Source organism: Poecilia mexicana, unplaced genomic scaffold (assembly GCF_051168715.1).
Source record: "Poecilia mexicana isolate PSO_F unplaced genomic scaffold, ASM5116871v1 scaffold_18, whole genome shotgun sequence".
Lineage (NCBI taxonomy): Eukaryota > Metazoa > Chordata > Actinopteri > Cyprinodontiformes > Poeciliidae > Poecilia > Poecilia mexicana.
Window position 1 is genome coordinate 9,108,505 of NW_028263387.1, and position 20,414 is coordinate 9,128,918.

The 20,414-nt window shown below is 40.0% G+C and overlaps 4 protein-coding genes across 4 annotated transcripts; 1 reads left to right on the plus strand and 3 right to left on the minus strand.

Moving 5' to 3' along the window:
* Nucleotides 1-1,837: 1,837 nt before the first annotated feature.
* On the minus strand, nucleotides 1,838-3,307 carry LOC106929246 (uncharacterized). Its single transcript, XM_015006024.2, has 2 exons — nucleotides 2,224-3,307; nucleotides 1,838-2,153 (listed from the first exon to the last, which is right to left on the minus strand). The coding sequence occupies exons 1-2, from the start codon at nucleotides 2,914-2,916 to the stop codon at nucleotides 1,938-1,940; spliced, it is 909 nt and encodes a 302-aa protein (XP_014861510.2). The 5' UTR covers nucleotides 2,917-3,307; the 3' UTR covers nucleotides 1,838-1,937.
* Nucleotides 3,308-5,676: 2,369 nt separating this feature from the next.
* On the plus strand, nucleotides 5,677-14,070 carry LOC148154007 (ankyrin repeat domain-containing protein 46-like). Its single transcript, XM_088015920.1, has 3 exons — nucleotides 5,677-6,040; nucleotides 9,355-9,513; nucleotides 12,973-14,070. Exons 1-3 carry the CDS (start codon nucleotides 5,730-5,732, stop codon nucleotides 13,187-13,189), a joined length of 687 nt encoding a protein of 228 aa, XP_087872046.1. The 5' UTR covers nucleotides 5,677-5,729; the 3' UTR covers nucleotides 13,190-14,070.
* Nucleotides 14,071-15,595: 1,525 nt separating this feature from the next.
* LOC148154008 (uncharacterized) lies at nucleotides 15,596-16,739 on the minus strand. The gene is made up of 2 exons (XM_088016146.1): nucleotides 16,002-16,739; nucleotides 15,596-15,900 (listed from the first exon to the last, which is right to left on the minus strand). The coding sequence occupies exons 1-2, from the start codon at nucleotides 16,713-16,715 to the stop codon at nucleotides 15,694-15,696; spliced, it is 921 nt and encodes a 306-aa protein (XP_087872272.1). The 5' UTR covers nucleotides 16,716-16,739; the 3' UTR covers nucleotides 15,596-15,693.
* Nucleotides 16,740-18,966: 2,227 nt separating this feature from the next.
* On the minus strand, nucleotides 18,967-20,154 carry LOC106912867 (uncharacterized). Its single transcript, XM_014979650.2, has 2 exons — nucleotides 19,419-20,154; nucleotides 18,967-19,311 (listed from the first exon to the last, which is right to left on the minus strand). Exons 1-2 carry the CDS (start codon nucleotides 20,115-20,117, stop codon nucleotides 19,174-19,176), a joined length of 837 nt encoding a protein of 278 aa, XP_014835136.2. The 5' UTR covers nucleotides 20,118-20,154; the 3' UTR covers nucleotides 18,967-19,173.
* Nucleotides 20,155-20,414: the final 260 nt, after the last annotated feature.

Consider the following 20,414-nt stretch of genomic DNA (forward strand, 5'->3'; position numbering starts at 1 on the left):
TTCCTCACATACCTGTCGCTCTCTATGTTTCTAACTTTTTATACTTCATATAAAAAGTATAAGCAGCAAAGAAGAAGCAGCAAAATGCAAGGACAGGAAATGAAAATAGGATGATTAATGGTGAGGTAATTCCTGTACATTATTTGGAATCATTCTAAGCCAACCTAAAATCTAAAGAAGAAAAACAATAATAAATATATGAAAAGAAAATGTATAAAACTTTATACAAGTCCATGTGATGACATTTATAAATAGATTTACATCAGGCGCGACACCAGCCTCCTTTATGCTTGTACTCATAGAAACAAGCTGATATTGTTGTTTCAGTTGTGCTGCGCTGTGGTGCAACTCAAAGGCTAAAGCACTTCATACTTGGTGGTTGTAAAACACCAATAAGTTATTTACTGATCCTCCATAGAAAGAAAGAGAGAGAATGAACCGAGGAGGGGCCAATGTTCGTAGTTTGGAGCAGAGGTTGCACTAGAGTTTTTTCGTTGTCCGTCAAATAAAAAAAAAATTATTTCCAATTTGTAGTCATCAAACAAAACATTTAGTATTTCTCTGCGAGACCGTTTTTGAAATCAGGTTTTGAAATGACGTGATTAGAAGACGGCAGAACTCTGATCGTTTCCTGATCCCACACTCACTTCTCTCGGCCCGCGGGAGAAAAACCCCGCAGAAGCGGATCAGCTGCGCTAGGCGCTCCAAAGCCTCCGGTCCGTTAAAGCGTCCCGATCAGAGATGACAGATATTGTTCTTAGTGTGATTAATAAGCTCCACCATGTTCTGAGTGTAAAGTTGAAACTGCCTGCGCACAAAGTGTCAGCTGCGCTTGATTACAGTCTGGACAGAAACTAGCGGACTGCTGAGTAAGAGCTGTATGCAAACAAATGCCATCCTCATGTTTTATGTTTTATTGCTTGAGGGCGTGACTCATTTCGCTGCACTCGCCAGGCAGGAAATGGTGAACAGAGTTTATTGCTTATTTACATGTTGTATTCGCATGGTAACACCTGCTGTTTTACTAATTAAACAAAAGAAAAGAATACAAATTGGGAGGCGTTTAAAGATCTTTATTTATGTCTGAGAGCTGACAGTCTTACAGCTTAAAGGGGATGAAAAGTCAAGACATGGCAAAGCATAAAAAACTGGTTTCCAAGCCAAAACGGGAGACTTGACAAGTATGTCATGATGGTTGTATGACAAGTAACCCCTGTCTACTTAATATTTGCTTCATTATATAGGCTAGATGCTTTTTACCCCTTCATACAGTTTTACACAATCACAGCCTAATTTACAATGATACCACAAATAAAGGAGAGCAACAATTAGGACCAACAGGATCGCAGCGAGAACCCAGGTGGATATCTGCCAAGGCCGAGTGTGTTCGACGCAACTCTGAGTTTGCTGCAGAGGAAGAGAGAGAGAAAGGGGAGTTTATAGACATTCAGACTCACTAAAGCTTTTATATTTTGCCTAGAGATGAAACCAGGTTCATAGAGCCACTCACATCTCTAGGTGCAGCAGTGCTGGTGATCATCTGATGACTTTTTCTCAGTGACGGTCAGCCGAACAGCACCAGGAGTTCCACATTTAGATTGTGTTTACCTCTAAGGAAACCACACAGATGCTATTTCCTCTCTAACACTCACACAGAAATAGCAGTGAAATCTCTGTGTATGAGAGTGCTGACAAACAAAAATGTGAAAAATCTTGCTCTAATTAATTAACTATCTGCTTATTAACAGTAACTTAGCTGCTTTAGTTTTTTTTTATAAATCTTTTTATCCACGTTGTTTTGAAAGAATGGAGACGTGAACCATGAAAACTGTAAATATTTCTTAAAAGTTTTATTGAGAAAACTTCAGCTCCAGTTAGAGCTGAAAGGCGCAAATCTCCACATAAAATGCAACAAACAGACAGCAGAGTGTAATCTATTAGGGGAAGAGGCCAGTTGAGGTTTCCTGGTCTGGAGAGTGGTCTTCTCTGTCCCAGCATTTCATATGAAGGCAGTTCTTCACCTCCTTTGATTTATAAGACCGAAGGCACCATCCAATCAGGATACAGAAAGGAGCAGAAACCAGAATAACGATAAAGACGGGAAGGCTAATACACAAAGGTTCCTTATGCGCAGGGGGTCTTTGGGTCAGCGGCTGTGGAGGAGAGAGAGAATTAAGACATAGTATGAGCAAAGATGAGATAAGCACCAAGTTCTATACTTACAGACGGAGTGGTGAAGGTTTTAAAGCTCGGTCGCTCCTGTCGGACCCTCAGTCTACATGCAGCAGGGTCTCCTCTCTCTTTAGAGTCCTTCTGGACATAGCAGTAATACTCCCCTTGATCCTCCAGCTGGACCCGCTCCAGGATCAGCGACAGATCCCCCACTGACCGCCAGTCAGGTGGCAAAGACACTCGGTCTGTAAATCTTTCTCCATATTCGATGTTACCGAAGCGATCCACTTTAATCACAAGCTGCCCGTTAGTTTCCCACTGAACAAACTTCACATCCACACCCTGAGTTAAAGAGAAGCAGGGAAGTTTCTTTGGTTCACCTTCAGACGCGGAGATGTTGGAGATAAAGACAACCTTTAGCTCGATGATGCGCTCAATATCGCCTCCACAGGTGAACTCATAATATCCGTTGTCGTTGTAGTTGACATTCTTCAGGAAAATACCCGATGAGGAGATGTTCAGCCGTAAACTGTATTCTTCTACCGGCTGCAGAACTCCGTCAACCGAGGCGGCCATCCGAACAGATGGGTGATCTCTCAGCCCCCTAATCAGCTCCGCGGTTCTGTGGCCACAGTTAACCTGCGTTGACAGCTTCACGTTGTCGCCCAAGGCTGCAGTTACCAAATCGCCTCTGACAAAAGGCAAAAGAAGGAGCGCCAGAACAGAGAGAAAGATCCACGCCATGAGGATGACAGCAGGACGGGAAGAATGAGGAGAAAGAGAAGCAGCATGGGTTTTAACTCAGCAAGACTAGTGGGCGGAGGAAGATGGGCGGACATTGGGAAGCGGTGTGGCCAAACCAGAGAAACCTCTCTCAACACCTACTGTCATGCTATTTTCTATTCTCCCGTTCCCTGTGTCAGGAACCTGTTGCTCAATGGAACGACGATATAAAATTGTGTCTGATTAAATGGGTTGTAAACGCATTACGGGCCAGATGAAAAACACGTTATGAAGGCGACAACCTGATAAGAACCAAATAAACAATACCTTTCTCAGTAAAGTTCTCCAAACAGCCAAAAGAAAAGAAAAGAAAAAAATAATAATTTGGGGCTCAACATCTGAACCAGATGGTTAATGTGTGGAACCTGCCTTATAGAGTTCTGACAAGCAAACCAAGAGAAGCGTCATATAAATTAATAAATAGAAATCCCCCTGTCAAGCAGTACTTGTTGAAATTTAGAAAATATCTATTTATTAACTGTTCTCTGTGTGAGTCTGAATCTGAAAATGTTACACACCTGTTCTAGAACTGCCACACTACTGCCACCTTCTGGGAAGAAGTCGTCCATTATGTCCAAAGGAAGGTTTCCATGTACTCGTTGGAATCCCTGATATCAATAGCAAAAAACAGAAAGAACTTGATAATACTCTTAGGTAAATACCACCTAAACAAATCTAAAGTTACTTATTTTGTTCCATCTTTTCTGGTGTTCCCAAAAGACTGAACAGTGTAAACATCCCTGATCATAAAACACTTGATGTAATGTTTCCACATCCCCTTCGCTTCTATTTGTGTAAATGTGCATTAATAACTGTCATGTATTGATTACCTGACAGTTAATAATCTTATGATTATGGCTCCTTGGACTTTGGTTAGGATGACAAAAAACAACAAATCTTTTTAAAAATGCATAAAATATTAACACAAAGTTTTTTTTATTTGTGAGAAAACATAATATTTTTCTTTTCATTATATTCACTAATATGCTTTGTTTTCTCCATAATTTTTCACAAATAACATCTTTTTTTATAAACATCTTAATGTTTCAATAAGCCTAAAAATAAAAATAACATTTTGGCTGTTTTGAAATCACAGTAGACATTCATCATCTTTGAACGGTAAAGGTTGCAGCTTGATTTAGGATTTTAACGCGAATTTAAATCTCACTCTATGCATTGGAAGTCAGTTTCTAAACTTCTGTGTGTCCTTCCTTATTGTTCGGATCATCAGTAACCAGTTTGAACATCTTGAATGTCTTGCAAATGCAAAGAACATCCATTCAGAGCAAACACAGCGTGACATAAATGATAAGCAGTTAAACACAATGTATTTCCTTGTTGTACTGTTTTAACCTGCCAGAGTTAGTCTAACAAAACACTTGCAGCCAGAGTCCTGACAACCAGAACAAAGGATCATGACACACCGGAACTGCAAACACTTGCATGCTTCATTTAAAAGATTATTATTTTGTCTAATCTTCCAGCTGCACCCTGCTAAGCTGCTACATCTTCTCTACAATCACACTCTTCAGTATTTAAGCTCATGGAATTAGACTTTTCTTTGCTGGATTTTCTGCCACACTTTGCTATTAATAAATAGTGTATACACTATGTAAAAATAGTGCCACTTTTAGGAAGTTAAGATTAACAAAAAACTGCGTCTAACATTGCTCCTTAGCATGCTGTTTAGTGACGTAATGTTTTACCTATTTCTTATAATTGAAAGTGTTTTAATATCTGCATTCCACCAGTTAGCTAACTAATAACTTTGCAAAAGTTCACAGGAAAAACACAGACGTAAATATCCTCTGGATTTCTACATCCACGACATTCATAAAAAGGCCCGATTTGCAAGAATGTAGACAGATCTTTTTGTTTATTTATAATTGAAATGACCACAGTTAGTATTGTTCCACTCATAGCCAGACTGTGACTGTGTCACATAAAAAGATGAACTCCGTGTGTGCTGGGGCTGGGAGGCGGAAGATTATAACAGGGAGTCTCTCTCTCTACACACATCGTATAACGGGGGCGGTAGGAATCAGGTCTCTCTCTCTCTCTCTCTCTCTCTCTCACACACACACACACACACACACACACACACACACACACACACACACACACACACACACACACACACAAACTGCGAAGACTCGGTTCCGACAGCAAAAAATACTGTCGTGATTCAATAATCAAATCACGACACTTGATGCTTATTTTCCCCCAAACCCTGACAAAACGCGAACAATTCAACATCTTGCTGCTAGCGCTTCGCATTAACTCATAGGGCGCTGCTCACCACAAATAATGATCCAGGCAGAGCACGGTGCGCTACATAATAAAACATCTTCGAGGCAGATAAATTTTCCTCGAGGAATTTTAATAATTGAGGTACTCGAATCATTCAAGGAATCGTTTCAGCCCTAAGCTATATTAATATTATGTTCTGTTCTCTGGACATTCAAGCAGCTTTCATTGAAGCTCATTTTAAAGAATTTGACGTTTAATTCTTATTTAAATTACATCAAAACTGTTTTTAGTTGCATTTGAAAATCTGATACAACTGTTATACCAATTATTCCATGGAAATACAACTTTTGTTTTACTTCTGACACGTTTTTATTATTATTATTATTTTTTTTTTAACACACTAATCCTAAGTGTCCTATACAAATCCGTTCAGTGCATATAGCTGTTTTATTTATCCCACAGCTTATTTAAACGTCCACTTTGCGATTTCAGGTACGCTGGAATTTTCTGACACTCACTCGGACATGTCCTATGTCTTCATCAATGACTCGTCGCAGACCAGCGTGCCTCTGCTGCAGGCCTGCATCGACGGCGACCTCCCATTCGCCAAGAGGCTCCTGGAGACCGGCTGCGACCCCAACATCCGCGACAACCGGGGTCGCACTGGCCTCCACCTAGCCGCCGCCCGCGGCAACGTGGAGATATGCCGCCTGCTGCACAAGTTCGGCGCCGACCTTCTGGCGACGGATTACCAAGGGAACACGGCGTTGCACTTGTGCGGCCACGTGGATACCATACAGTTCCTGGTGTCCAACGGATTAAAGATCGATATCTGGTGAGAATGTGGCAGCTATGTCCATCATTTTATTTGCCGGGGTCTGCCTTTGTCTTCCAATGGCAACTTCAATCATTGTCCCCTCTTGTTGTTCTGTTTGCAAAATGTTACCCATTTGCTTGGAATATTGAAACTGCAGCTGAGTTGCAACATTTATGTGCTACCTACTGCAACAAGATTTATATTTAGGTCACTACAATCTGTATCAAGTGTATTTCTTGTAGTGGGATTTCATCAAACTGGATAAATGCGTTTAAAGAAAGTGTACTACATATTTATCGACCTTCCATGTGTTGTTGTCATTTGCGGAATTCCGGGGGGAAAGGTCTAGAATACTTACTTGAGTTAAGTTAATACTGAGTTTTTACTTACTTATGGCAGTATTTACTTACTGAAGTAAGTAAATACTGCCGTAAATAAGTATATGGCATATACTTACTTAAGTGAATACTTCAGTATTTCCAGTAAGTACTTAAAGCAAAAGACATGTAACGCATTTTATTTAATTTCACTGCTCAAGAGGAAGAAACACATTAACAATAAAAATCAGACTGCAGTTCATTATTACTTTGGCTGAATCATGACAAAATGAGTCGTTATGCCTTGGAAATCAAAACTGGCTGCATTGCTTTCATAGACTTAAGCTTTGTTTTGTCGAAGGTAGCAAGTATCTCAATTGTATTTAGCTCTTTAACTCTAATGAGAAGAGTTTGAAACGCGAGGGACTAACCACTAGTCGAGAGCTCAGTGTGTGGGAGCAGAGTGAGATAGAGCAAACAGAAATGTCGTCGCCTTTATTTCTTTCCATTTTCAACATGGAGCTTCTAAAACCACACGCACACAAAAAAATCTGGATATTTTCATATAAAAGCCCTGGTGCTCGGAGCTTTAAGTTATGATACTTCTCAGATATTCATTCTTTCTATCTACTTATATTCTCAGCCATCAAGTACATGGCAAAACCAAAAAAGATTTTAAAATAAAGCAACTTAGCAAGTTATAACTTAAATAACACTTAACTTGTATTTAGAGCTACTACAATAAATCAATATTTATGAGGAATTTTATTCAGTGGAGATACTCATTAAACTTTTTATTTAGAGTCTTACATTTTTGTAATGTTGTGCCAGACATTAGATCAGTAACACTGAACTAAACTCACATCTAAACATTTAAATTTTGATATCTGTGGATCTCCAGTTTGTTTACTGAAAAAACACAGGCTTTGTTTTGTCGAAGGTAGTAAATATCTCAATTATATTTAGCTCTTTAACTCTAACATTAATGAGAAGAGTAGTGCAGTAAGACAGGGAAGTGCAAAGACTTCACTGTCTTACTGCACTTTCACATAAAAGCCACTAGAGCCAAAAATGACTATAGCTTGAACACATTAAGCACTTTTTAAACCACATGTTACATTACATTTCAATGTAACTTTGCTGACCCCCCCCCCCCCCCCAAAATTGCTCTTAAAAAACGTCCCTGTTTATTGTCTCCCACCCCAATAATCAAATGGGATTTCCTCCCTTGGTTGATGTCCATAGCAGTTCTGATGTTGTGAGGGCAAAACATTCTCAGTATTTTGTGCAGTTCAGGTTAGTACTGAGGTTTATAAAAATGACATAAAAATTAACTATTAGGGTCTGAAATGTAAACAAAAAAACAATCAGAATGGAGAAAAACGTCTTCAACTCCCTCTGATCTGATTTCTGAAAAGAAAACTCCTGAGTAATGATTAAAGAAGCAAAGGTTTGGGTGCTGTGGTGGCGCAGCGGTTAAGCACAACCCACATAAGGTCCTTGATACAGCCATCCCAGGTTTGATTCCTGGCCTGGTGACCTTTACTGCATGTCTTTTCTCTCACTTTATCTTCTTCCCTGTCTTAGCACTCTCACATAAAAGCCAATAAAGCCAAAAGAAGTGAAGGTTTTTGCTGGTGTCATACACATGCAGCTGGTAATGTAGCACAAAAACATGGGACTTTCCTAATACAAATCCAGACCTAATGAGCTTATTTAGTACTCATTAAATTAAACGGCCAGTGGAACAGATTAGTTGGTCTTTATACGCTAGCTGCATGCAGAGATCTTTTTTCTCATACCTACAATTCATTAACCTCATCGCAATATCAAATGCACATGATGCCTTTTAGTTTATCTGCATCTTGGATGCAATTCAAGTGCAATAAAGCTTTCTGCATGTTAGATCAAAAGAACTATTAGACTATTAGTCTAAAGGTTTTTTTTAAAGATATTTTGTATGTAAATGTCAAACATTCCCACTCTGAAATTCAAATACCAGGTTATTTGGTTGGACTGTAACGTTGCCAATTCCCACAATGACCACATGTCTGTGGCGTCTAAATCTCTTTGAGGTAGAGATGGATGTGAGACGATGGAAAAGATGCTTCAGGAAAACATTTCCTCCTTGTTTGGCGATAATCCCAATTCCAAACAATTTTAGCAAAAGTGACAGCTGTGGTTTCTTATATTTCAGTCGGGCGGTTTCACTTTAGCTACACATTTGTCATGTGTAACCACAGCAGAGGCTTTAAGGATGTAATTGTGGTTTTGTTTTTCAGTTTGAATAGCCTTGAGATCATCAGCTAATCCTGCGGGTAACTTTGGAAATCTGACGGACTAGTTGGATTGTGTCATGTTATTTCTTGAAGAAGATACAAAAAAAAAGTAATAGAAAGTTTAGATGCTTCTCAAAAGGGTTTTAAATGAAGCTTTATTAGTTTGTAATGGAACATAGCCCTTCTGACTCACAGAAAGAGGGGCTGCTAGAACTTTTTTTTTTTGTTTTTCCTGTGACAGAACATGAAACCGGACACCTCTTGTGGTTAAACACCGGCCGGGTAGACCGTATGCACATGCAACCCGTGTTGCATAACACTTGCTCTTAGCCTGTGGTTTCATTTAAGTAATCAGTGTCACATGACTCTACAGAGTCGTGGTAGGGACGGGACGGATACCTTTTGTTATTTGGGGAAAATATGTCTTGTTGAACTGGCTTCATATGTTTGCAAAACTGGCAGGCAGATCTGATACCGATATGATAACTTTCTTGCTTTTGTTTATCTGACTCACGCTTCATTTTCATCTGCAACTGATAATCTTCTATGAGGGCTAATTCTAAAGTTGATGATTACTAAAGCTGTGTGTGTGTTCTGTGAGGAGGGTGTATTTGTAGCAGACTGTCCTACTTCCCAACACATATCTTAAATTGTGGTTTTGTGAGTGAGTGTGTCTGCCAGTCAGTTCAAAGGTTCCGCTTTCATTGCTCTTTTTTTTTTTTATTTTCTTTCTCAGTAACCACAATGGTTCGACTCCTCTGGTGCTGGCAAAAAGACGAGGGGTCAACAAGGACGCCATTCGCCTGCTGGAGGGCCTGGAGGAGCAGGAAGTGAAGGGTTTCAACAGAGGGGCTCACCCCAAACTGGAGACCATGCAGATGGCAGACAGTGAGAGGTAAGCATCAGGGGGGGACTGGTAGGGGGGAATGTGTTAGTCAGAAACAGAAAAACATGATGCGCCTTCAGGCTTAACTTGAAAGAAGACTTCATCTTCAAGTTAAAGCAGATCAAGTGGGGTTAAATGGTCTAGCTTGAGGATATTTCACATACTGTCAAGTAAACTTTGTTTATTTTAGTTTTAATACTTGCAACAAGTATTTTGTGGCTATTTCCAAGGGCCTTTTAGTAATAAACAACAAATCTGCTTGGATAAAAGTAGCTCTCTCTCTTTTTATTGTTTGTCTTTTTTTTTTAAAGAAAAATCATGGGTCCTCTCTCTTTAAATGATATATTTTCCACAATCACCACTTTCTCTCCTTTTCTCACATCATAATCAGCCAATTTCTGTGAAAAAGTGATGCCGATCACCTGTATATCATTCGCAGCCTGCATGTGCAGCTATCTCCTCTTTCCTTCAGACTACGCAAGCGCACAGCAACAAACCCTAAGTGATGTGGGGAGGAACTATAACGCTGAGAGTGAACGGGGAAGTTTGCATGTTGTGGTGAAAATTTACTCTGGGGGTGAAGCACGTCAAAATGCATCAACACAACGAATCTAATATAACATTTAAAAAACAAGCAGCACTTGACGGAGTTCAGCTACATCGAAGCTCAATGCAGGGAAACAGGACATCCGGAGCGGCTAGTAAAGCAGCGCACAACTACCAACGCTCACCTGGATTAGCATCATGGTGAGAAAGCTAAACAAATAACCCGAAAAATGATTTAAGTCTTTGAGCTGGAGGTGTAAGACGCTGGTTCTGCTCTCATTGTTGAACCGCTGCTAAGCGCTACTGGTAGTAATATTTCACAGACGGAGTGCTGCTTCTGCTGAACCTGCATTGAACTCTCACACCAAACCTCTGCTTAAAGCTGCAGCACGTAACTTAAAAAAAGAAAAAGATTTAGATATGCATTAAAACGTTCGCCGTCCTAACACAAGACACATAATATCTGAAAAAATAATCTGTCTCCTCTGCGTCCTCCTGTGTTCTGCAGAACTACTCAGCTCAGTCAGAAACAACCAATCAGAACCAGCATTAATCAGCAAGCCATGCTATCAGGAATTATTGTTTATTTTGATGCACCCTGCGTTTGACTTTGATTGAATCTTTACTTTTTTACTTGACATTATTTGATATAGGCAGATTATTTGACTCATGTATTATTGAAGCTGTTGAGAGCCTTACTGTTAAATATTATTGAACTGATTGCAGGTTTTTCAGTTGTTCTTTTAACTGAATAGCTGTTGTGTTGTGCCTGCAAGTATTTTGCATGTTTTATGCCTAAATTAGGTGAATTTATTACCAGATCATTTTTAAATTTTGTCAGATCACATAGTAGCATTTATACCTAAAGCGAAAAATGAATAGCCAATCCAGGTGATCGGCAAAGATCGGTCTCATTGGTGATCGGAATCGGCAGCAAAAATCCTGTTCGGAGCATCCCTAATAAAGATATATTGGAATGTCGGGCCAGCTTTAATTAAACCATGCGTTGAGACAAAGTGTGTACATGACCATTAATAAGATAAATGAGTTTTCCCTTGCCAGGCAGTTGGAGGAGATTTTCATGTCAACTTTGGGTGAAAATTAGAAGTTTATTTTGGTTAAAAAACATTTATCACGTTTTTGAGCCCCTTGTCAAATGACCCCAAATTTTACTCTGAAACATGTTGTTTGGTTTCACTGACTATGACAGCAGCTGCTACAGTCTGAGTGTTATGTGACTGACTTGTTCCAGTTCTACAGTTTTAAGACAAAAGACGGTAAAAAAAACAAAAAACTCCACAAACTTATTTTGTTGGATGAAATTTGTAGAGATTTCAGTTTTTTAAGTGTTCCTGATGTAATATCCTTTACTATATTTTTGTTCCATGTTTTTATGTTATTCCTTACATTTATCACGTTTTATATTGGTGCTTTTAAAACAAAAGAAAAGGAGAGAGTTGAAGGGTAAACTAACACCACCTATAGCTTTCTTGCTCCTCATCCAGCCCAGAACACTTTTCAGTTTTATCCTTGTTAATTTTATGGAGATAAAACTGTTTCTCTGATTCATATGAATTAGGTTTCATTTGAATGTTATTTAAATGTCTAGCGTGCTGCGCTGCATTGTCTACTGATAATGCAGCACATTTATTTGCATTACAGAATTTATTTGCATTACAGAAGAATGAACACAACTGATAATACTTTGGAATGGTAGGCACCTGAAATAGGGTGTGACTATCTATGAACACCCTACGTCATCTACGTCACACCCTAACACCGTGTGTTGGGCAGAAAAGACTCACAGCAGACTGTAATTATAAATTAAAGTACATTGAGGTGAAAATCAAATTAAAAATAAAATTGAGAATGGCTGAATTTGTTACTTTGGATATTCACTGATGTGTTTAAATGTTAATGTATTATTTTACATATATATATATATATATATAGTTTTGAGAGCACTTCCTCACTTTAAACTAGCTTTGGCACAGCAGTAACCTGAAAATCAGTCATTTGTCCTGCATGTACAGATGGTCGTTTTTGACTCTAGTTGGTCAGCAAATTAAATGAAATGCATATGACCGATGGGATTTGACCTGTACTTTATCTCTAACCAGAAAAAGAAAACTCTTATCCCGCTGGAACAGCATGACGAAGAATTTTAGTGGTTTTGAAATCGTGACTCTTTTGTATCGCTGTATACCTTGAAACCGGCTAACGGTTTCAGTATCAAAAATAGGCACGGTACTGGCAAATAAACCTCATTGGAATGAATTTTCTAATTTAACAAAAATTACCGTATTAAGTCAGTACTTTGTAGAACTACTTATCTTTGTAATTAGGAATAAACTTTGAGGTGAGATTCAGAATTCTTTAGTGTAAAACAGCTCAAACTCTGTCATATTGGGCAAATCTGTGAACATCAGTTTTTAAGTCTCTAAAGTTTCTTAAATTTAAGTCTTGCCCATCTGAGCACATGAATATGCTTTGATTTAAAATATCCCTTTGTAAATTTGGGTGCTTGTTTATGATTCTAGTCCTTCCAAAATGTGAGCCTTTATTTCAGTTTGGTGCTACAAGCACCATTATCAGATCCATCTTTCACTTATGGCTGAAGATCTGATCATTTTAATCTTTCTGAGTCAGAGGAAAACTGAGCTTTTCTGAAACAACTCGGGCAAAAATTTTATATTGTCTTTCTTGTGTGGTCGCCTTTTTTTAAAACTACTTTATAGTTGGTGTTTAGTTATTCTTAACCAGCCGACTAGCATGGAAAGTTTTCTGGGGGAAACTGTTTAGCCTGGAACCAAGAGAGAATCGAGCCACTGGTGAAGCTGTGATGACAAATAGGAGAAATTGTAGCAGAGCTGTCTGTGTGATGGTGTCCACTGGTCAGCATGTCTCGTCTCTGTGTCCCAGCGCGATGGAGAGCCACTCTCTGCTCAACCCCAACCTGCAGAGCAGCGAGGGCGTCCTGTCCAGCTTCCGCACCACCTGGCAGGAGTTTGTGGAGGACCTGGGCTTCTGGAGGGTCCTGCTGCTGCTGGTGGTCATCGCCCTCCTCTCCCTCGGCATCGCCTACTACGTCAGCGGCGTGCTGCCTTTCTCCAGCAGCCAGCTGGAGTTGGTTCACTGAGGAGGAAGAGCAGGAGGAGGAGGAAGTGACAACGGTGGAAAAGGAACAGCATGGAGGGAAGAAGGTTGAAAAGCTGAGTCAAAGTTCTGCTCAAACAAACAAAAATGTAGATTTATTTGCTGCCCAGATTCATTTTTATCATCTTATCCTGTCAGCTAAACAAAAGATCTTTACAAATTCTCCTCTAATTTTCCCTTTACTTAATGTAAAATTGTTGATTATTTCACTAAGATGCAGGAGAACATTTAGTTTAGTTTCAGTCTTGTGTTAAATCTTGAATCTGAAGTGAGAACGACTGAAGCTGGACTCATCCAGAATCATCTGATCCTGTTGTGTTTGACTCTAACTCTCCAACTGTCCTTTTCCTGTTACAATCTGTATATTTCAGTGTTTGTATCCTTTATTTTGACAGTGTTCTCTTAATATTATTTATTATCTATTCATTTTTCTTTATACTGAATGTTTATTACACTCCTACATCTCTGCTGTCTTTTTTGGCTGAAACCCAAATAGCATTAAATAGTTTTTTTATTTGCTGTGATGACTAAAAGTGATTAATCTCCAGCCGTCCTGTAGAGGTGATGAACGACTAAATGCTCAGAAAAACACCTTGACTGTTTCTCTGGACTACAAGGGTCCATTTAGTGAAGCATGCAGCTTTGTTTCATTCCACTTAACACCATGATGACCATCATGAAGAGGATTATTGTGGGGTTATGAATTCAGATCAGTTCTCATGCTTTTGTTTATTCATTTATCTGATCATCCTTTGCTTGATTGTTTTTTTTTTTTTGTTGCTATTTCTTTGTAAATAAAGCATTTAAAGTAAATCCTGGTTTACTGTAAAAAATAAAGTCAAGAACAAATGTAGTGATCAAGAATCAAGCTTCCTGAGTCTTATTGATGTTTAGAAATGAAATATTCAGCCATTCATAGGTTTAATGGCTGCCTGCTAAGTTGTACTTTTGACCATCAACTTAGAGCTGCTGCTGTTGTGTCAACTTTCCTGATCTCTCAGGTCTTCTGGTTCTGGTTCTGCTCTGCATCCCCAGAACCAGCTGTGGAGAAACAGCTTTCAGCTTCTATGCGCCACACATCTGGAACAAATTTCCAGAAAACTGCAAAACAGCTGAAACACTGAGTGCCTTTAAATGTAGACTAAAACCCACCTGTTTAGAGTAACTTTTGTACCATAATAAATTAAACATTAATCAACATTTAGAATGAAGGCAATGCTTCAATAATTGATTTTGTGTTCTATGACCTTATATTTTGTGTTTTTATGATGTAAAGAGCTTTGAACTGGCTTGTTGACTGATATAAACTTGCAGACAGTTTTCCACATGAGTCTTTACAGATCTTTAGTCACTAAGCCAGTCAGTCAGTGGGCTTTGAAAAACTGCACATTCTTCTGATTGCATAGTGGAATCAGTGGCACTGAACAATGTTGGCTGCCCCACTGACCCTCCCAGATAATCATATTCAGGTCGTGAAAATGCATATACAGTCATCATCTTTGATAATTGCAGAAGATTTTACTGGCCTGGTCTGGTGTCCCTTTTCTCGGTTGTCATGGAATGCAGAAAATGCCACACCTTGTTTTCCGTCTTGTCCTGATGGCTCCGTTTGTTTCCCTACATTCTCCCTCCATCAGGGGACGAAAATGCAGCTCTGCGCACTAGACTGACTAAACCTGCCTAACATGTTTCTCTCTCTGATGTGATTATTCACACATCACATAACCAGCTCCCATCGGTAGCTGCCCATGTCGTGTTTCTAACCTTTTATACTTTATACTCCAGTTTTCTTGAACAGTTTGTTGATGTACAGCTGATGGATTACAAAGCAGTTATAGTCAATGTTTTATATATTTTTAATTCTGTTATCAGACATGGATGAGGCAGCTAAATGGGTAAAAACTACATGCAACGTATTTGCATATTTGATTATCTGAGTGATCGCCCTAATGCTGCTGCAAATGGGCTTTTTAGTAGCTTTATAAATACATTTGCAGAAGTTTAGTCTAGTCCCGTCTGGTTTTGTAGGTGCGCTTATGTCTGTTCTTAGAGCAGAAGAAGCAGCAAAATATAAGGACAGGAAAAGAAAATAAGGTGATCAGCCTAATGATGAGGTTCCAACGATTTCGTGTTTAACTGTTCCGGATAAACGTAGCTCCAGTTTAGCATCACCTCAAATGTCCGAAAGGGAATATGGGACATTTGGATGAAACTCTTACGTCACATGTAGTAGATGTTTAATTTTATTCTGATTAAATTATTATTAATGGTTAACCTTCAAAATTAGTGAAGCAAACAGAGGATACAAAATTGTGAGGAGCTAAGATATTTTATTGATGTCTAAGAGCTGACAGCTTTACAAATATACAAAGATCCACATCCAGACTAAATGGTTTATAGTTTTATTTACAAATGGTTACAAAAAATGAACCGGATTCATGAGCTTCGATGACAAAAAGCCCCTAATAAATAAATAACCCGGTCTATTTAAACACTTGTTGTAGCTTCAGTAGAGTTGGAAGCATGGCAGCGTCTCTGTACCAGCTCGTAAAGTTTTCCAGAATCACAGTTTGTTTTGCCACGGCACCACAAACAAAGAACAATAAGAGCAACAAGAGCAACAAGCGGCAGGATCACAGCGAGAACCAACGTGGATATTTGAAGCTGGGCGTGTTCGTCACAACTCTGAGGTGGCTGGAGAGGAAGAGAGAGAGGGGGGGAAGGGTGATTTAGAGACAGTCAGACTTTCAAACGTTTTTATATACTGCCTAGAGAATAAACTTGTTGACACTTACATTTCCTGGTGCTGCAGTGCTGGTGATCATCTGATGTGACTTTTTCTCAGTGACGGTCAGCCTAACAGCAGCAGGAGTTCCAGATTTGCAATCGGAACTCCTGATTCCTTGGATGCAGCAGAAATAATCCCCGCTATCCTCAGGCTGCGCCTCCTTAATGGTCAGTGACAGATCTCCAGTAGTGATCCAGTCACTGGACACAGTCAGTCTGTCAGCAGGTGTCCCGCTGCAGCCTTCAGAGTCGAAGTTCTTCACACACAAAGGTTTTCCACTTTTCTCCCACCGACCAGTTAAGCCTGTTTCACCGATAGCGTCAAAGTAACACGGGAGGGTCACCGTCTCACCCTGGGTCACAGAAACTTTACTGGCAAAAACTACCTCCAGCTGGATGGTTTCCTTGGATCCAGACGTGGAGCAGGTCGCCTCATAGATCCCTCCGTCGGTGTACAGCGTGTGGTTGAAAACGATGTTTGAAGAGTTGATCTTTATCCGGTCTCTGTCCTCCTCTCTGCTCACCTTCCACTGCCCGATCTGACCAGTAGCGACATCCCGGGGACCGTCACGCCTCACCCACAGCAGTGATACTGATTCACCAGGCTCACAGTTCACAGGAACTTTAAACTGGTCTCCTACGATCACTTTAACAGAATCCGCTACATGCGAGACAACGAGGAGAATAAACGCGTAGAAAACACCCGATTGTAGCGGTAGCATTGTGGTAACGTGTGTGGAGGCAGAGAGGATCCGTGTGTGAGAGCAGATAAGGCAGAAGACAGACCTTTTAAAGCGAAGCTTGTTCCTGTTTTCGGAAGAAAAGAGGATTGTTCCTCTTTCTGGAACAAGAGAAACAGGTTGGCCACAAATCCTCCTGAAGATTAGCCCGAAATATGGTAAAAGATACGGGTTGTTTATGCCTGACTGATTGTTTACAACACTGACTGATTTTACTGACAAGGTAATGGTGGAAAAGAAAAATCATGGAAGTTAAGAAGGTTGAAAAGTTGAGTCAAAGTTCTGCTCAAACAAAAACGTAGATTTATTTGCTGCCCAGATTCATTTTTATCATCTTATCCTGTCAGCTAAACAAAAGATCTTTACAAATTCTCCTCTAATTTTTGCCTTTACTTAATGTAAAATTGTTGATTATTTCACTAAGAGGCAGGAGAACATTTAGTTTAGTTTCAGTCTTGTGTTAAATCTTGAACCTGAAGTGAGAACGACTGAAGCTGGACTCATCCAGAATCATCTGCTCCTGTTGTGTTTGACTCTAACTCTCCAACTGTCCTTTTCCTGTTACAATCTGTACATTTCAGTGTTTGTATCCTTTATTTTGACAGTGTTCTCTTAATATTATTTATTATCTATTCATTTTTCTTTATACTGAATGTTTATTTCACTCCTACATCTCTGCTGTCTTTATTGGCTGAAACCCAAATAGCATTAAATAGATTTTTTATTTGCTGTGATGACTAAAAGTGATTAATCTCCAGCCGTCCTGTAGAGGTGATGAACGACTAAATGCTCAGAAAAACACCTTGACTGTTTCTCTGGACTAAAAGGGTCCATTTAGTGAAGCTTGCAGCTTTGTTTCATTCCACTTAACACCATGATGACCATCATGAAGAGGATTATCATGGAGTTATGAATGCAGATCAGTTCTCATGCTTTTGTTGTTTATTCATTTATCTGATCATCCTTTGCTTGATTGCTTTTCTTTTTTTTCTTTTTGCCATATCCTTTGCCATATATAGTAAATCCTGGTTTACTGTAAAAAATAAAGTCAAGAACAAATGTAGTGATCAAGAATCAAGCTTCCCGAGTCTTATTGATGTTTAGAAATTGAGTATTAAATAATTAGCCATTTAGCTGAATTGTACTCTTCACCATCTATTTAGAGCTATTATTGCTGGTATGGACAGCAAATGTAAGACTGCTTTATGGTGGCATATAAACAAATGTGTTGAGGCCCTCATATAAGAACGATTGCAGGCTTCACACTATTTAGTAATGCAAATGAGCCCTGAGCCAGTTGGAAACCTTCTGCACAAACTGTCATGATGTGTGGTTGTTGTTGTTGGTGAGGAAGACGCCCGTAAACCTAGGCAGACATTTAGACGATGTTTAATAATAATAAATCCAGAGAAACAGAATCCAAAACACAAGGAGCAACAAGGAAACAAGAATGTGCAGCGAATAGACAGACGTACCATAGACGAGGACCAAACAAGAGACAAAGACAACAGGTGGGTTTAAATACACAGGGAGGACATGACATCACAGAGACTCACAGGGGAAACAAGAACACAGAAAAAACCAAGAAATGAAAACAGATCACCACACAAACACTATAATTTCAATATTAAGGCTAAGTTGCAGAGTCAGAGAAGCTTTTCCATATGTGACATTGGCTCTTTATCGTGGGTCATGATAAACTATAAGGTTCAACTTGTCAACTGCAACAACTGAGCAGTGATGGCAGTGACTTTTATAAACTTTTATAAAGTAGCTGCTATCACTCAGATCTCACTTGTCTCACAGCCAAGGCTGAGTTGTAACTGTGAGATAACTTGTACCTTTAGGCATCTCTGAGATCCCTTGAGTCACAAAACAATGATGAAAACTGCTAAGCCGGCTTTTAATCTTCCTCACATGCCACACCTTTCATTCTGCCACAGCCTTGACTCCCTTCAATTTTATACATTTGGCCTGAATGTTTTAAACCTAAATATATCTGACAATGTTGCTATAATTCTATTAACATTTTAATGTGGCTGCTAACTGAGTAAGAGCTGTATGCAAACAAATGCCCTCCTCATGTTTGATTGTGTGAGATGTGACTCAGTCCATCTCCCTCGCACTCCCACGCAGGAAATGGTAAACAGAGTTTATTGCTTATTTACATGTTTTTGCATGGTAACACCTGTTGTTTTACTAATGAACCAAAAGAAAAGAATACAAATTGGGAGGCGTTTAAAGATCTTTATTTATGTCTGAGAGCTGACAGTCTTACAGCTTAAAGGGGATGAAGAGTCAAGACATGGCACAGCATAAAAAACTGGTTTCCCCAGCCAAAACGGGAGACTTGACAAGTATGTCATGATGGTTGTATGACAAGCAACCCATCTACTTAATATTTGCTTCATTATATAGCATAGCTGATTTTTACCCCCTACTACAGTTTTACACGATCGTTGCGTAATTTACAACACCACAAATAAAGGAGAGCAACAATAAGGACCAACAGGATCGCAGCGAGAACCCAGGTGAATATCTGCCAAGGCTGAGTGTGTTCGTCGCAACTCTGGGTTTGCTGCAGATGAAGAGAGAGAGAGAAAGGAGAGTTTAAAGAGACATTCAGACTCATTAAAGTTTTTATATTTCACCTAAAGAATAAACTTGGTTCATAGAGACACTTACATTTCCTGGTGCTGCTGTGCTGGAGATAATCTGATGTGACTTTTTCTCAGTGACGGTCAGTCTAACAGCAGCGGGATTTCCAGATCGTTTCCCATCTTGGGTGTAGCAGAAATAATCCCCGCTGTCCTCAGGCTGCGCCCCGTCAATGGTCAGTGACAGATCTCCAGTAGTGATCCAGTCAGTGGACACAGTCAGTCTGTCAGCAGGTGTCTCGCTGCAGCCTTCATAATTGAAATTCTTCACACACACATGCTTCCCATTTCTCTCCCACCAACCAGGTAAGCCTGTTCCCCGGATGGTTTTAAAGTAACACGGGAGCGTCACTTTATCACCCTGGGTCACGGACTTTTCACTGGCAACAACTACCTCCAGCTGGATGGTTTCCTTGGTTCCAGACGTGGAGCAGGTCAGTTCATAGATCCCTCCATCGGTGTACAGCGTGTGGGTGAAAACGATGTTTGAAGAGTCGATCTTTATCCGGTCTCTGTCCTCCTCTCTGCTCACTTTCCACTGTCCGCTTTGACCAGTAGCGATCTCCCGGGTACCATCATCCCCCAAATCCCGCAGCAGCCTCCCCGGCTCGCAGCTTATAGGAATCTTGAACGGGTCTCCTATCACTTTCGCACAGTCCGCTGCACGCAGGCGGACAGCGAGAAAGAGGATAAAGGCGCAGAAACATCCTGATCGTACCGGTTCCATTGGAGAGCTGAGAGCTGAGTGCGGCAAAGTTGTTAATGTCTGCTGAGATAAAAAAGGAGGGAGGAGTAAGGAGGCGGGGAAGTAGGAGGTTGGACACTATGACGTACTAACACTTCGCTTGAAGGAAGTAGGCCGCATTGATTTCACTGCTGAATTCCTTCAGAAAGCAGTTTATTAGAGTCAATTAAAGACATTTGAGAGGACAGCTTTTGCAACTTGCAACTGTTTCAAATGTGATCAGACTGGGTGTGTGTTCGCGGACGCCTGCGGGGGGTGAGGGCTTCTCATAGTGGTGAA

What these genes read in the sequence shown, in the direction of transcription:
- LOC106912867 (XM_014979650.2), bottom strand. Translation starts at nt 20,117, where the DNA reads ATGGAACCGGTACGATCAGGATGTTTCTGCGCCTTTATCCTCTTTCTC. An exon ending in GCACAGCAGCACCAGGAAAT is followed by an intron (nt 19,312 to 19,418) that starts GTAAGTGTCTCT and finishes CTTCATCTGCAG; the next exon opens with CAAACCCAGAGTTGCGACGA.
- LOC148154007 (XM_088015920.1), top strand. Translation starts at nt 5,730, where the DNA reads ATGTCCTATGTCTTCATCAATGACTCGTCGCAGACCAGCGTGCCTCTG. An exon ending in GGATTAAAGATCGATATCTG is followed by an intron (nt 6,041 to 9,354) that starts GTGAGAATGTGG and finishes TTTCTTTCTCAG; the next exon opens with TAACCACAATGGTTCGACTC. An exon ending in CAGATGGCAGACAGTGAGAG is followed by an intron (nt 9,514 to 12,972) that starts GTAAGCATCAGG and finishes TCTGTGTCCCAG; the next exon opens with CGCGATGGAGAGCCACTCTC.
- LOC106929246 (XM_015006024.2), bottom strand. Translation starts at nt 2,916, where the DNA reads ATGGCGTGGATCTTTCTCTCTGTTCTGGCGCTCCTTCTTTTGCCTTTT. An exon ending in AAACCTTCACCACTCCGTCT is followed by an intron (nt 2,154 to 2,223) that starts GTAAGTATAGAA and finishes TCTCCTCCACAG; the next exon opens with CCGCTGACCCAAAGACCCCC.
- LOC148154008 (XM_088016146.1), bottom strand. Translation starts at nt 16,715, where the DNA reads ATGCTACCGCTACAATCGGGTGTTTTCTACGCGTTTATTCTCCTCGTT. An exon ending in GCACTGCAGCACCAGGAAAT is followed by an intron (nt 15,901 to 16,001) that starts GTAAGTGTCAAC and finishes CTTCCTCTCCAG; the next exon opens with CCACCTCAGAGTTGTGACGA.